Raw genomic sequence first — 11,984 nt, 5'->3', positions numbered from 1 at the left:
GTAGGTGTTATTGATTAGACTGTGATTCTAAGGTTCGTGATTATCATCACGGTAGGTGTTATTGATTAGACTGTGATTCTAAGGTTCGTGATTATCATCACGGTAGGTGTTATTGATTAGCTGTCTACCCTATAGTTTATCATTTTCAAAAATTTAGGACAGCTATCCCAGATAGCCCTCGAATAGCCAGCCTTTCATGAAGTTCATCAAACAAACAAAACATTAGAACAAGGATAATACACGGTCGAAGAATTCTTTATACGTCAATATAGGGAGTCTTACTTGTCATAAATTAACATATATCTGTCATATTACGTATTAGTAGATAAATGTCAGTAATAATCATGTAACAACACTTTACAGTCACTTGTAAACAACTACTTGGACATGTGCCATTTGTTATTAAGATAAATATTCAAAATAATATGTACACCATAAATATGGTACCAGATAACTATCAAAACGTATAACACTGCTGTATAGTAGCCGCGGCATTTCACATTATCCTTTGGGTGCTGTTTCAATTATGTGTTGCAAGCTCGACTGATGTACTGTTTTAAGTGAAGTATATATAATTATGTAAGTTTAGCTTTAAAACGTTGCATATCAATGATATTGTAAAAACTTGTTGTAAAAAAAAATATTTAGTACGTCCACCCCGTAAAAACCAACCTGCTACAAGTAACTGCAACGACAACATTCCGTTGGCGAGGTGTTGTTACGGTCCTATGCTCCACTGGGAGTTTACAGGAATAAAAAAAAAAAAACGAATATTAGACTTGGCGCTTTTTTATATTTATTTTTATTTTTTACTTATATCTATTTCAAATGACGATGACGCGGTTATCGCCACTCTTATTTGAAACCATTTAACACGCCTTCCTTAAGGCCTGCTTGTCTAGATAGTTTCTTAGACGTTTGTTGATCACGTGAATACTCAAACTGAGATATGATTCATAATTATCACAAACATGACTACTCTTAATCCGGTTTCCAAGCTTAATCATTAATTTATGCATTTAGATATGATTAATTTTTTCCAGCCTGCTACTCAATATCACGTAAAAAATTTTCAGAAGTTTGACTGCAAGAATTTAAATTTTTACTTAAATCGAAAATTGTTCAAATTCTTTAAGGTGGGATCTAAAGTTGAACAAAATGTTTCTTCTGTCTGAAGATAACAGCTAATGTGAATTAATGTAGGTTTTCGATGGTGAAAGAAGATTTTACTTCAAACAACAAAGTGCCCTTCGTTTTTTTATTTTGATGTTTATTAAGGTAAGGGTTTTCAACCTTTGTTCGGTTAAGCCCCACTTGACCAAAAATGTGGGATTCCCCACCCCAAACACGCACATACCTAATCACACTCACACATATGTAGTCCCTCTTAGAGGTTCAGAGAGACCAGGGCCATTTCCAACTTTTGAGGTCCCTGACCCTAATAATAAAAAAAAGACGACAAATAAAAAAAATAAGACCATCATTAGCTCGAAAAAAAATGCCCCCCAGTGGCACAGCGGTATGTCTGCGGACTTACAACGCTAAAATTCGGGGCTCCAGTCTTCGCGGTGGACACACTGGATGACCTAAAATGGCTTTCATTTAAATCAAATAACAACAAAAATCCACGAGTTGTCATAGTAACGTAACATTTACACGAAAATTACCAGTCTCCTGCCACCCAGTGGTATGTCTGCGGACATTACAACGCTAGAATCCGGGTTTCGATACCCGTGGTGGGCAGAGCACAGATAGCCCATTGTGTAGCTTTTTGTTTAATTACAAACAGAGCTCGAAAAAAAAACGAAATAGAATTTGAAGGGAGGCACATAATAACAAGTCGCGAAACTTAACAAATGCCAAAAAAATTAACAAGTATCTAAATTTAAGACCCCTTTGAGCTTGAGGCCCTGGCATTCCCTCTGATTGGCCCTGCAGATATGATATAAGATGATATCTTTTTTCACTCGAATCCTTGCTAAATTCAAAGTCTGCTCCGATATGCAATTGTGAACAGGTGGAGTTAAAAAGATTAAAAAACATAAAAGTTAATCATTTATTTTTAAATTTGTTAAATTTACTTTTAAACGTGAAAGACAAAACAACAACAAAAACAAACGAACAGATATTATCTGAACGCTGTCACGTCCTCCCTTCTGTGGGGCATGCCCCACCAACGTGGGTCTAAAACTGTAATTAAGAAGTAAATCGTGGGTATTGGTAACCTGTTTCGCTTTATAACGTTAACTCATTATATGATCCAAAAATTCATCCTGACAAATCATACTCTGTAGTATTTCTTTATAACTGTAGGCTGGGGTGGCCTAATAGTTCGCATTCGTTAGTACAAAAATGCGTTTGCATTTTGGTTGCATTATAAGAGCGACGGTAAAAACCCATTATTGGATCAAGCAAGAACAACCCAAGATTTGGCAATGGGTGGTATTGACTAACTGTCTTCCCAGTAGTTTATCAGTTAAAAAATGGGGACAGATATGCTCAGACAGCTCTTATGCAACTTTCACTAAAACCTGAAAAAAAAGCTTATGCCTATACATTCATTAACTAATTTTATTAGCTTACTTTAGTTCCAGTAATATCTTTCATTCACAGTTCTTTGTGGTAACTGGTCTGAAACTCGTTATAATTTCACCTTGCCATGATATAAAAAACTGTTTAGTTTAGATATTATTGATTAATTTATTTTGTGAGTGACTATTTTATCATTGTTTAGTTTTGTTATGATAAGAGTTAAAAACAGACGGTTGTTTACAAATGTATAGAAAGATGATAACAGGATATTTAGGAACTTCAATTACACAAGGTTTACTACAACTTCATTTATTCACATAATTATGAAGTATTCTATCTATGACATAAGTGGAAAAAATCACTTGATGTTATTCAATTTTTCATGCAAAACCTCATACATATATTTTATATACATGATGAAATAAAACTTTGACTAAATTTTCCTTTAAAATGTTTGGAATAAAATTTCCAAAATTAAAATACAGGCTAGTCAATGTTTTTTTGTTGTTTTTTTTTTGGGGGGGGGGTACACTTACATTGGAAGTGACCATTATTATTACTAATCAAAGTGTCAATAAATGAAAGTTTTTGGTCTTGATGTATTCCATAGTGAACTTTCTACTTCTATATCTATTGTTCAAATATTGAAGAAATTGGGAGGCTTGATCAGAGTTCTTATGGATAGTAAACGTGTCATCCACGTACGTACCATAATAGAGTTATTTAAACTGTTGTAGGCAATTTTCTAACCATTGTTTTTCATAATAACACAAAAATAGATTGGTCAAAGAGGGCCTCAATCTAGAAGCATATAGCAACACACTGTCTACTAGAGGGAGCTGCGGGTAGTAATCATAACGTTGAGATTAGAAAACTTAATAAAATAGGCCTAGAATACCTAGAAAGTTCTAAAAGATTTAATTTCACTTTTTCTAGAAAATTCGAGGATAGATTATAAATATGAAAAAGTTGGGAAGATAGTATAGTTGTTTCTAGCTGGTACAGTGAATCATTCGTTGTGATTTTTCGTTTCAGCTATAAAGTCGTACAAAAAGTTTATTTTTAAGTTAGTATAGTACCGTTAGCGTCATTTGTAAACATGATATACAAGTTTCACAGTGTTCAAGCTTGTAAAAACGATAAAGAAGAAAGAAACTAATTTGTCATCGTTTAAGTGGACTGGACTTTGACTTATTTTCGCCAGATAATTTAAAAGAGCCTGCTAACGAAAGAACAATGTAAAAAAAAATATATATATATAGTTGTGTTATTCTTGTAAATTTCTTGTTAAATAAGTATTATTTTTTAACTTGGATTTTTCTTTTACTTATCCAGAATTAGAAAAATAATCGTTTTTACGAAATATAATTACAAATAAGAATTTGTTCAATTCGCACCTAAGGCCATTTCTTGAAATTATATCTTTATTGTTAGAATTGTTTATCTAGTACACATCTGTGGGTTAATAACCACACCTTTTATTACCACGTGCTCTTTTAGGAAATGTCAAACACTACACATGAGGTTGTCGCGTGAAGTAGGACAGCATTCACAAGCACCAATACAGAATACATCTTTTGCAGGTGTATATATATATATATAGCCTTTGCGATACCTGTAACATTTAGATAGAATAAATTTGTAACTCTACGCACTTCAAAAAAGTGCCATAAAAATTAGTAGATAGCAGATAAAGTTATTAATGACAGTTAAAATTGTTCATCCACTGAGAAGTTGAGATGCAATATAAAGTAGGGAGTGACTAAATTAACATTTAGTTATGTTGTGTAATGTTTTATTTTTGTACAGGATTCAAAAACGAACTAACATTGCGTACTGAAAAGCTGGGTAGTGAGACAAATACGTGACGTTGCAGGAAAGGATGACGTTTTACTAGAAATAAAGGACTAAGCTTGGGTTTATTTTGCCAGAAACGTTTAAAGCATCGTGAAAATAATAAGTAAATATTTTTAGAGTTGGTAAAAACCTCGACTCAGCAAAATTATGACTCAAGGAAAGGTAAGACAAAATATTTAATTAATGTTAACAATTTTTAAACAACTCTATTTATTGAATTATGTACAAGCTGCCCAGTGTCGGCTAACAATACGAAGAATTAAATTGTGGCGAAATGCTACAAGTTCTTCAAATACGTATAGAATGATGGGTTTATTTTTTGTGAGTGTAAAACACTTAAATACACCAGTTCAGTTTTTAATGTGTTCCCATTTTTTTAAACATATAATACATAAAATTCGCCACGTAACGTATTTTTACGTAATTATAAGAAAACGTTTGTGTTTGATCCTTGGTTCTCCTCGTCATGATTTTCTAATATTTTAGCTTGGCCGTTTTCTTTTTGTTACAATCAGCTCGTAAAAAAAAAAACCTTCTAATTATAACTTCGTCTGAATATATTTTAGAGGTTAATATTAAAATTATTTTACAATTAAAAGTTCTTTTATTTATTTTTACAAATACTGATGTTAGACAAATGAACTAAATATTTTCAGGGCTACGTTTCAGCCTTGTAATTGACCACATTGTTTTCAAAAATTCCAACGCAGTTATTTTTAAATATAGTATCAAGATAGAGCCCACTTCTACTGCTAGTAAGATAACAAAGGGCAGTTTACAGCGAGGTCTTCTTTGAAAGTATTTATTAAGTAAAAATGCATAATTTGGGTGTAACTTACTGTAAGTTTTTTACATCAAAATAAATGTTTTGATTTATGTACAGGTAAATCGTAAGAAACAAGACTAGACAATTAAATTTTTCAAATTATGAGTGGTACAGTCATTCATAGCTAAAATGCGGTAATATTTTCCTAAGATGTTTAATTATATTTAGTTTAATGATGGAGTGCCAAGAAAAGAGATTTATGGCTGAAACCCCTTTTTTAGTGTATTTAGAATAGTTAGCAGTGAATATTCGAATATTAAATAATGCAGCGTTTCCCAATCTTTTGTCATGTACACCCCCTTTAATAAATATGGTTTCTTGTGCGCGATCCCTCTTTTTTTTTTTAAGAGTGGGTTAAGTGACAAGATATAATACACGGATACAGATTAAAATGTTATATGTGACGCAGTTATTACTTATGTTTAATTTTGCACTGTGCCACTATTGGTTCTACCCAAATCGCTCGCCCCCCGAAAAAAAATTGCGTCCCCCTGGGTGTGCACCCCACACTTTTGGAAACGTTGAAATAATGTATTTGTAATTCAATCGACAAACAACTGCTGTTAACAACAACAAAAAAAAACTACTTAGATTACTAAGAAAGTTAGTTTTCTAGAAAATTTAAACGATTCCATCTATTTCCCAATAATTACATTTTTATTGCGTAACATACTAAACAAGCGGGTCTATTCACATACGTTACAGCAATTTTCTGCTTTTATTTCAAGTCGTTTGTGCAGTGCCATTTTGAAAAATTGGAATCGGTACGAGGGTCAGCGTGTCTTAACACGTACGATTATGTGTTTGATATAAACAAATAAACAAACCACTATCATTAAACCAAAATGGTTATGTATTTAATTTTTTCTTGAACTTCGCTCATAGCCTCTACTCCAGCGATATCTGCACTAATGCCCCTAGTTTTTAAATTGGAAGGCAGACAGTCAACACTACCCACCGCCGACTGAAAATGTGAGAATGTTCAGTGATGGGATGCGAACCCGCGATCAGCAGACTGTGAATCGGCTTCACTAACCACTAGATCGTACCTAAGCCAATTTTAATAATTAAAATAGATGATAAGATATTTATTGTAAACGGCTTCATGAAACATTATGCATGCAAAACAAACGATTATCTGCGGTCTCGCGCTATAGCTCAAAGCTATATTAGGGGTTATCTACATTCTGTTCACTGCGGGGAATCGGACACCAGATTCGAGCGTCGTAATTCCGTAAACTTGCCGCTGACCAACTGAGGGACCACTAGTGAGTAAAAAATTATATTTATAATTAAAATATTCTCATCCTATTTTGATTTCTTGCGAAAATGCAATAAAATGTGATATTCAATCCCGTTCATTAACAGTTAGACATCTAATTTTACACTTTATTTCAAAATATTTCTTTGCTAGGAAAAGTCCTCCTAAATATTGATAATCTTGTATCTAAATATTTTGCCACAGTAAATAAACGACATTTTGATTTTTTTAATACTCTTTAGAAGTATTAGTTCAATAAAACTACAGTAGGGGGGTAGTGGTGATTTGTTACTACTGAATTTAGTACTAGGAACAACTTCATCACTCGGTGGAGGGGGGGGGGTAATTTATTTGTTGGTGCTTTGTATCGAAACCCACTTTTTTGCATGAAACCTCTCAGACTTACTATTGATTTATCATGGGTAGTAGCGGTCAGGACATGCAAAAACTATTGAATATCATGAATTTTAGGTTTGAGCAGCTAGTAAGTGCTTAACATACAGTGGAAAAAGAGATATATCGTGTGTGTATATATACATATGTATATAACTATACGTATAGAGCTGGGAAAATACATAAATTGTTGGTGTAAAATTAAAACAGGTTTACCCAATAGATGACATTGGAATAACAATTAATGTATTGATGAAGATCTGGGTGATGAATGTTTAAAATTTAAGATAGGAATGATTATGAAATATATCGTTAGTTGAAGATTCAAGTTGCAACAGTTGAACAACCAAATGGAAATTGTCCCACGACGGACAACACGACCTCTAGCGGGGAGAAAGAGGATGCAGATTTTGATCCATGGGTTTTACCCGAGTTGAAGGACGATGGGGTCAAATGGTCAGGTATGTTAACTTTTCATGTCGTAAGAAGTATGATACATCTCGAATCTTTTAAAAAATGTTTCTAAAAATTCATAACAATCTTATCATATCTTAAAAAAACAGAAAAAAAAACTTTGAATTTTGTTTCATTGTAAAACTATTACAGTGTAAAAGATTAAGATATTATTATTTATTAGTGCAACGTCAAGTGTTCACCACCATTACAGAAACTTGCTAGGTAACTGCTTTTGGTGATAGATTAAAAACACGCACAAAACACTAGGAAACTTATGAAACGAGACTCGTCTATATTATCTATTTTTAATTAATAAAAGGTTTTACATTATGAAAACTTACAAATTCAGAAATTTCCAAGCTTCTCAGTGACATGATTAAGTACTTAGTGATTGCTGTCATGTATAAACATGTGTTAAAGCTGTTGAACTTTTGTCCTAAAACACCTAATGATGCAACTTTTTCGTGTGATTATTTCTTGAAATATGGCTTGGCATTTCATCTACGTTTCACTTATTGCATCACAAGCTCTTTGTATTTTAATTATTTGTTCCCGGAACTAACGTATGAAATAGTTATCTGCTCCACACCTTACATACACACATACAATCCTGTACAATAGAGTGTCGAATCGTGTGGATTTTGAGCAGACGTGGTCCGTGCCCCGAATCTTTCAAGCACCCAGCGACGCCTCTGAGTTTCAGTAAAACTACGAGCCAACACATGCATTTAGAAATTCCCCTCTGCGGGAGTACAGGTATGATATATCGACCTGCTTGTGCTGAACTTCCTGGAGAGACTCGAAACCTTTGTTACCAACCAAGCTTCACAAACTAACAACAAATCGGTGTGCTTTTCATAAAACAACTACTACATTGACTATGTAACGAAAGTATAAAAGCATATAAAGAACAATCCTCTTTCAGAATTATAAGATGAAAAAAAATATTAAATGATGTTTTTTATTTTGTAAAATAATGTTTAATAATATTCATTTTTTTAAAAAAGTAATACTAAATTTATACTATAAACCGTTGGCACTTGGTGAAACTCCATAATTACAAAATTGAGGAAAAATAAGACAATTGTACGTTTCACAACACACCATCTACTTACAACCATGGTTTCGCCAGTAAAGGCATCAGACTGAAATGTTTTATAACAGGTTTATACATGTTTAAACAAAGAACCGGAAGTGACCTAGAGGCAAGTGGGGAGGATCGTAAGTTTGTTTGGTCGTTTAAAACTTTTTCTGGATTTGTTTTTCGACATTATTTATTTCTAATATTTCCAGACTGTCTAGTTTTTATTTTTTTCACAGATATGTAAAATTTTGCAGTTTTTTCCTGGTCAAATTGGTGTTTTAGTTTCAATAAGGTAGGATACAAAGGTTATATTATTCTGTGTTGCTGTGATTGTGTGGCCTTCTATATACAATAATTTTCTAATAAAGATCGTGACCAATTACGATGAGTAATCTTTCACAAGTTTACTCGGTAGCTAGAAAATGTTCTTTAAAACAAATAATGCTAGTTCTATGTAGATGGTAACAATTTCGGTTCAGATGAACGAAATCAATCAGATTGGCCAGTTGTAAGGTAAATGTTTGTTTTAATTCGTAACTTTTTTTTGTCTTTCGAGCATAAAACTACACAGTGGGCTATCTGCGCATCGCGGAGAATCGAATACCAGATTTTAGCGATGTAAGTCCATAAACTTGCCGCTGACACACCAGTGGAAGTGTTTGAAGCATCAAAGAGTTCATACCTACACTCTTAATACAACAATGTCAAATTTTCTGGTATAAATTCGTGATAAAAATGACTCGGGTGTTTTGTTTTATCGTTCGATATTTATTGAGTGAGCTTTTAACTCCTTTCTGCTTGTTTCTATAATATTGTTCAATATTGTTGAAACAGTTATTACAGTTGTTTATAAATCTGCATATTGCACTGTATCTCACTACTGTTGTAAAGACGGATGGTATATTATTGTTTCTGTAAAGTTAAAGCTGTATAAATTTATTCTCTACATTGGTGGTCACCAATATGTTGCTCGCGGGCAACAGCTTGATTCGTGGCTCGTACTATGATAAGTAAAATTGTATTTTGAGAATTCCCAAACAAGCTCAGGCACGTTACTTGACTTCATAGTCACCATTTGGAGTGCACCAATGTGGGAAAATAGCTGTATAACTATTGCAATACATTGTTTTAAAACGTTTTTTTTTGTAAGGTTACACTATAAAAACGGCGCCAAACGAGTTGAAAGCCTGGTTCATAAATACTGAGCGTGAATATAAAAATGATTTATTATTTATCTTCATTGACAAATCTTTATTTTATTTTAAACTTTCATAATTTTCGGTAGGCCTGATTTTCTGGATTCTGGGGATCATTGTATCCCAGAATGTTCTAGACTTCCTGAGACATCTGGTTTCATGAACTGTTGCTACACCTTGTGCTTCACGACTTATGCTAGACTGTCAAACGGGTTTAAATAGCTGTTACTAGATTTACCGTCTTAACATTTTTTTTGGATTCTGTTGCAGATTTCACGAGCTAGATCATCTGTTTAGTATTTTTTTTGGTGTTTACACAACTTTTTGTTCACAATTTTATCAAAACTCTGACACATTAAGATTTTGATTGTTAATACACCTCCCATTCTCCTAGTATCCCGACAGTTAAACAACTATAACCACACGATACTAAGTTAGACCAAAAGTGTAAATGCGACCTTTTATATAACATACGATCGATAGCGTAGAAAAAAAGCTTGAGAGTCAGAAGGTGTAGTAAACGATTGGAAAATAACAGCTTACGGGGTAAGACGATAGCAACAAGTCACGAGATTTGATATGACAGGAAGTGTAGAAAAGTGGGAGCCAGAAGGTAGGTTGGTTAACTTTTGCTCATCAACAAACACTAAGTTTTATTGAAGTTAAAACCAAATTCTTAGAAGCATGAATTGTCTTTCTTTTTCAAGAACTGACTACTTGTCGGAAGATCTTACGAGTTACCTTGTCGATTTTAAAGATTGCAATTCTTCTACTTCTCTTGTACATATTCGTCTGTTCCCTGGATTTTCTCAGCTCGGCGTTTCGTCTGATTGGCGGGAAAGCCGCTGGAGGGGTGTTATCAAAAAACGAATTGCTCTCCAACCCAGTAGTGGGCCTGATGATTGGAGTTCTTGTTACAGTCTTGGTTCAGAGTTCGTCGACATCTACTTCTATCGTCATAACTATGGTTGGAGCTGAGTGTGAGTATTTGCTTTAAACTTAAGTTATTACAATGTGAATTTAAGCAGTATTGGTGTAGGTGACCTACATAACGTGTATACTTGTATAATCATGACTATTATCTTAAACTTCGTAAACAAAAACATTATAGTGACATGCTTTGTAATGAAATACTTTTCTATAACATAATTTCAAGTGTTTCTTATCATATTTTTGATAGTGATAATGTAACAATTTCCTATAGAACTATTGTCGAACTATCAGTGAAGTAGTTTGATTACATAACACGTAACAAAAACAATCGACATTACATTTTAAATTCCAATTAGCATAAAATCTTCTTGTCGTAAAATGTCTTGCAGAATGTTTTTTTCCTTATCTACAAATTATTACGACATTCCTGATCTGAAACCTCCCCTTCTATGAGTAAAACCATTTCGTTACACTTATAAATAGTTGTTTGTAACTTACTATTATATTAGCATAACGTGTTGGTATACACGACAATCAAGTGTTCGTTCAGACGTATTATGTATGAAACATCACTTTACAAACAACTTAAAATATTGATCTAACAGTAATGGTGGAACTTGTATTTTATGCAGTGGTACAGTAGTAATAGATGTAATGGCGTAGTTCAATATATACCAAAGCCGTTTCTTTTTCTTTATTTTTCAGTAATTTCTGTGAGGAACGCCATACCTATTGTAATGGGAGCCAACATTGGCACGTCTGTTACCAACACCATAGTGTCCTTGATGCAAGCGTCCGAAAGAAATGAATTCCGTAGGGCATTCGCCGCTGCTACTGTTCATGATATGTTCAACTGGTTGACTGTCATCGTCTTGCTTCCTATAGAGGAAGGGACAGGTTTAGTGACGTCTTTTAATTATCATAAAATATATTAATCGAATCTAATTCGCATTTGAGATGTACCTGTAGATACAAGAGCACCATATGATTGAAAAAACACGCGAGTACAGGGTGTTGCAGAAGTTCTGCACCACCATGATTTTTTTTTCAAAGTTTTGCCATTTCAGCTGTTAGAAATGTGCACCGTTGACATCACGACACAGTGTCACAATGAAGGTCATTTCCACCCTTTCTTGAAAACTTAATCATATCTTAAAAACTTGCTGCGACAAACGAATACGAGAAAATGAACGAAAAACGACTTAAGAACAACAGGATAGTGCTCGACTTTTGCGCCACCCTGTACATTCTTTGTAATCAGATAAAACTTTTCATCAAGGTTACAAAAGATGTGCAGACTGGAATGGAGTAGTCTTTCATCACTGGTACACATTATAGTATTATTACTGTAAATGTTTAAGTCTTTGGCTACTGGCTTCGAGTTGCTTGCCAATTTACTTCATGGTAGAGGGGAGTTTAAGTATAATTTATATTTTACTAAGTGCT

At 33.6% G+C, this 11,984-nt stretch overlaps 1 protein-coding gene across 1 annotated transcript in view; it reads left to right on the top strand.

Moving 5' to 3' along the window:
• Window positions 1-4,367: 4,367 nt before the first annotated feature.
• LOC106462051 (sodium-dependent phosphate transport protein 2B-like) overlaps window positions 4,368-11,984 on the top strand; it is a 12,786-nt gene continuing 5,169 nt past the window's right edge. The window contains exons 1-4 of the mRNA XM_013921928.2: window positions 4,368-4,551; window positions 7,186-7,330; window positions 10,313-10,585; window positions 11,244-11,435. Of these exons, the coding sequence (XP_013777382.1) occupies window positions 4,537-4,551; window positions 7,186-7,330; window positions 10,313-10,585; window positions 11,244-11,435 (625 nt within the window). The 5' untranslated portion in view covers window positions 4,368-4,536. The remainder of the gene's footprint in view (window positions 4,552-7,185; window positions 7,331-10,312; window positions 10,586-11,243; window positions 11,436-11,984) is intronic.

Source organism: Limulus polyphemus, unplaced genomic scaffold, assembly GCF_000517525.1.
Source record: "Limulus polyphemus unplaced genomic scaffold, Limulus_polyphemus-2.1.2 Scaffold1082, whole genome shotgun sequence".
NCBI lineage: Eukaryota > Metazoa > Arthropoda > Merostomata > Xiphosura > Limulidae > Limulus > Limulus polyphemus.
The sequence above is the reverse complement of the archived record's forward strand: the minus strand, read 5'-3'. Positions and strand labels throughout refer to the sequence as shown.